The sequence below is a fragment of the Tarenaya hassleriana genome, unplaced genomic scaffold (assembly GCF_000463585.1).
Source record: "Tarenaya hassleriana unplaced genomic scaffold, ASM46358v1 Cleome1, whole genome shotgun sequence".
Classification (NCBI taxonomy): domain Eukaryota; kingdom Viridiplantae; phylum Streptophyta; class Magnoliopsida; order Brassicales; family Cleomaceae; genus Tarenaya; species Tarenaya hassleriana.
In genome coordinates, this window is record NW_010960187.1 from 3,292,411 (window position 1) to 3,297,104 (window position 4,694).

Here is a 4,694-nt window from a genome sequence, read left to right on the forward strand (position 1 = left end):
TATATATATATATATAATGGTATCATGCACGTAGAAGAAGGATATTTATTTTATACGTGCATGGCCATGCAGGGAATTGTGGTTTCGGGAACGGTGGTTGCTGTTACTGCACGATGTGTGGAGTTAAAAGGACCGTTGTTCGTGTCGATATTTAGTCCGGTAAGCCTCGTCATCGTAGCCCTTGTCGGATCATTCGCTCTAGACGAAACTCTTCACTTGGGAAGGTACACCAAAAACACAATATATATATGTACGCTTTGTTCATATACGTACATATACCTATATATATATATAATATGTACACATACATTGAGCCAGGGATGGATCGATCGATTTGACGATGTGGATGGAATGATTTATATTCGTTTCGGTTTTTGCGAAATCACAGTATAATCGGTACAGTGATGATCGTGGGAGGAGTGTACACGGTGCTATGGGGTAAAATGAAGGAAATGAAGAGTAGTGTCATCGTCGCTACCACCACCTCGTCCGATCAACTTGATGAAACGAACAACGTTAATAAAGATGACAACGTCAACAATCTTTCAGCAATAAAAAGCGAAGCCCCGTGAATCCACCGCGAAATTGTTCATGCATAATACGCACGAGTCTTTTTTTATATATGCCATGGACCCTTTAGCCAATTACATAAACACACATATGCATATGCATGACATATGCATGTGTGTCGTGTGTATATCTCTTCCTATATATGAATTATTACCTTTTAAACTCTCTCTCTATATATATGTATATTAGCTTGTAAATGTATATTAGTATTTTTTTTTTGTATGTATATATTCGACGTACGTGTTTTGATTATGCGAGTGATGTAGGAGAGGGAATTGGTATTATGATTTTGGAAGGAAAAGAAGAGGCCACTTTTTTTTTTTCGTTAGACCACAAATAACATTCAACTATGAACCGATATTTTTAAACCTTACATATTTAGACTAATTCCTGTTCGATTCTGATCAATGCATTAAACGATAAATGACTGACCTTAAAGATAACTCCATTCTCAGGACAGAGTTCAAACCAATAACCAAATCTTTGGTTAAGGGACTATCTTTCAGGTTTCGAAGATACCACTTTTATCGATTGCTACATTGTTAAAGGTCACTTTTATCCACAAGGTTTTTAGGTTATTGTGTGGAATTGAGGTTTATCTCCACGCCCGAAAATAAGTTTGTGATTGAGTTTCCACCATTATAAAAAAATATTGAGAAATATATATTAGGCATTCAAATTTTATATCATTTCTTAACTCGATTTGATTCGATTTCAATTTTTTTAAAATATTTATGCTCTAATTTTTTATGTATATATTTTTAGTTATTTTAAAATTGTCTTTAAACTATCATATACCATCAATATTTGCATGGGATTCTAGAAAAAAGTATACGCATAATACGTGGAAAGGGTTAGTTAGTTAAACTCAGTAAAACATAGTCTTGACAAAACATAATTAATTTAATTAACATAAATTATAAATGATTTCCTCTTTTTCCTTTTCCTTCAGATCTTCAATTTTTTTTTTCAGCAACCATTTAGTTAAAAAGCAAAGCAGAAAGTCAAGATTATGGTTGGGTCGTCGCTTGATACAAGGCGAAGGTCATGCAGCCTTGTGGTCAATAATGCCTCGCAATCTCATGTTATTACATCCCCCCTCCCCCTCTCTCTCTCCCCTTTTTATTATTCTCATGAGGAGATACATATAAATTAAATTCGATGCGGAAAGGAAAAAGAACGAGGAACAAAGCAGAGGAGCATTTCTGGGTAATATATTTTTTTCATTGTTTTTTTTTCTTCTTGCAATTATTATTATTATTATTTTATCTGCTGTCTCGTGAACTATATTTAATGTTCGTTCTGGAAATCCCTGTTAAAAGAAAATTCAAAGTAAGCTCCTGGGCACTGGAAAAAGCAGAGAAAGGGGGGAAAGATTAAAAAAAAAAGGAAGAGACTTTATCTTTTTTTTTTTTTTCTCTTTTTTATTTTTGGCTTTGTTCTTTGACTTTCTGGGTTTTTGTTTTAGATTTAGAAGACGAGCACGGATCTCTCTCTTTGTTTCTTTATAATCTTGTTTTCCATCTGTTTCTCTTTTTCCCCTAATTTTTGGAAGATTCGACCTTTTCTATCAAATCCAGCTTCTGCTTTAGCTTGTCGAAATACTCGGAGGGGCTTCCGGGTTTTGTCGGAGAAATCATGAAGGCTTGCCCTTGCAGACCGATGTGATTCAGCTTCTGGGTTTCGATTCCAATCCAAAAAAAGGTTTCTCTTTCTCGCTATCTCTCGTTGTTTCTGGACTCAGATATGAGATTCGAACTCCAAAGTCCAAATCTTGCGTGTTTTAGGAAGTAAATCAGACAATTGTTTTTCATGATTTCATCTGTTGATTGTGAGAAAAACGTTTTATGGTATGTGAATCAGATAATTAAGTTCACTTCTGGAGCTCCCCAACTCCCTCTTGATTGGATTTGATAATCTGGTTTCGGTTTTTATTCTGGTAATTAAAGCCCCGTAATGCTCTTGGCTTTAGGTTCTATAATCAGTAACCACTTATTGCTTCAATGATCAATTGGACACTAGTTACGTCTCTGGTTTTAATCGTCATGGCAGCTGATGGATCATGGTGAAGGCTTGGATATGAAAACACACTCTTGAAAGTCTATGAACATCTTCCATTTTTTCTTGGGTATTTGGTGAAATTTTGTGTAAATTATTGTTTTATTAAAAAGGGTTTAGCTTGATTGATCGATAGCTTTCTGTAAGACAAGTTCCTTTATCGAGCATGCAATGGTGAAACTTTTTTCTTTGCCGAGCTTTGGCCAAATTTTCCTTCTCTTTTGGGGCTCACTTTTCCTTTATGGCTTTTTTTTCCTTTAGTTCTTTCTTAATAAGGTGACTCAGAAATGCCAAGGACTCATATGGCCTTTCTTATTGGTGCCTATGAACAGACCCACATGCGCTTTGTGGATGGAATCTGAGCTACGTAGTCAGAAACTTTTCGGGTTTTAGCTTTTTTCAGCTACTGTTAACTGGTAGAGGTGATGGAGTTATAAAGAAAAGGTTTCAATCTTGTGAAGGAGAGAGATCCTGCCCAAAGCAAGCGAAATGTCGTTCAGAAGCATTGTTCGTGATGTGAGGGATGGTTTGGGGAGCTTGTCGAGGAGGAGTTTCGATTTCAGGCTCTCGAGTCTCCACAAGGGAAAATCGCACGGATCTTTCCGGGAGAATTCTTCTCGTGACCTGACGAATGTGACGATAACTCAGACGAGTAGATGGGCCAATCTTCCTCCAGAGCTTCTTTATGATGTGATCAGGAGGTTGGAGGAGAGTGAGAGTAATTGGCCTGCAAGAAAACATGTCATAGCTTGTGCTTCTGTTTGCCGTTCTTGGAGAGCTATGTGCCATGAGGTTGTCAAGGGTCCTGAACTCTGTGGAATGCTCACATTTCCAGTTTCTCTCAAGCAGGTGAAATCTTTTCTATCTCGATGACCGTCTTTTCCAGTTTGCTTTCAGGGTTTCGTTCTTACGGTTTGTATATTTGGTGGGTCGGATTCAGAATTTTGATGTAGTTTTTTGTATTCTCTGTTTTCCGATTTCCAGCCGGGGCCACGCGATGGAATGATCCAGTGCTTCATCAAAAGGGATAAAACAAAGCTAACGTTTCACCTCTTTCTTTGCCTAAGTCCTGGTAAGTTTCATGTGGTGAATTGGTTTCCATTCGTTATACCCAACAATTTTGTGATGAATTGGTTTTTTCAGCTTTACTGGTGGAGAATGGAAAATTTCTTCTTTCGGCCAAGCGGACACGTAGAACTACTCGGACAGAGTACATTATCTCCATGGATGCCGGTAACATCTCAAGATCCAGCAACAGTTACCTTGGAAAACTGAGGCAAGAAACCCTATTTGATCCTCGTTTCGCGTTAAATTATTGGTCAGATATATCGTACGTTGCTAGTAACACGTTTATGATCATTCCCTGTGTTGTTTTGAATGGTCATTTTGTCACCTTGATGATTTTGTTTGCTCTGTTTTTGGATAGTCTTTTTCTGGATCAATCCCATTCTGATTTCTCCACAGAACACTCAGATTCCTTAGATTTTTTTTCCATCTGACAGATCGAATTTCCTTGGGACGAAGTTCTTGGTTTATGATACGCAGCCACCGTGCATTTCATCGAGGAGCCTTGTGACCGATCAGACGAGCCGGAGTAGATTCCATTCCAAAAGGGTCTCTCCGAAAATCCCCTCCGGCTCATACACCATAGCTCAGATCACCTACGAGCTCAATGTCCTTGGCACTCGTGGCCCAAGACGCATGAACTGTATCTTGAACTCCATCCCGGCTTCATCCCTCGAGACAGGTGGCTCTGTCCCTGGCCAACCCGAGAAACTCCTCCCGCCACGAACCCTCGATGACTCGTTCCGGAGCATCTCCTCTTTCTCTAAATCACTCGACCGCTCGGTGGATTTCGCCAGCTCAAGATTCTCCGAAATGGGTATATCTTGCGATGAAAACGCTGAGGAAGACATTGGTTTCAGACCGCTGATACTGAAGAACAAACAGCCGAGGTGGCACGAGCAGTTACAGTGTTGGTGTCTGAATTTCCGGGGGCGAGTGACCGTCGCGTCAGTGAAGAACTTCCAGCTGGTGGCGGTGAGGCAGGCGCCGCGCCGCGCCCC

General features: G+C 39.4%; 2 protein-coding genes across 5 annotated transcripts in view; both read left to right on the forward strand.

Annotated features, from left to right (window-relative positions):
* The window catches only part of LOC104808086 (WAT1-related protein At1g25270-like), a 3,133-nt gene extending 2,401 nt beyond the window's left edge, over positions 1–732 (forward strand). The window contains exons 6-7 of the mRNA XM_010533621.1: positions 73–224; positions 389–732. Coding sequence (XP_010531923.1) covers positions 73–224; positions 389–572 — 336 coding nt within the window. The 3' untranslated portion in view covers positions 573–732. The remainder of the gene's footprint in view (positions 1–72; positions 225–388) is intronic.
* Positions 733–1,669: 937 nt separating this feature from the next.
* The window catches only part of LOC104808096 (tubby-like F-box protein 10), a 3,623-nt gene continuing 598 nt past the window's right edge, over positions 1,670–4,694 (forward strand). The window contains exons 1-6 of one of the 4 annotated variants that reach the window (XM_010533639.2): positions 1,670–1,779; positions 2,151–2,274; positions 2,961–3,477; positions 3,613–3,700; positions 3,772–3,904; positions 4,131–4,676. In XM_010533639.2, the coding sequence (XP_010531941.1) occupies positions 3,118–3,477; positions 3,613–3,700; positions 3,772–3,904; positions 4,131–4,676 (1,127 nt within the window). In that variant the 5' untranslated portion in view covers positions 1,670–1,779; positions 2,151–2,274; positions 2,961–3,117. Of the gene's footprint in view, positions 1,780–1,910; positions 2,275–2,889; positions 3,478–3,612; positions 3,701–3,771; positions 3,905–4,130; positions 4,677–4,694 lie in introns of those variants that run through there. The other 3 variants (XM_010533648.2, XM_010533631.2, XM_010533658.2) reach the window with 3 other exon arrangements.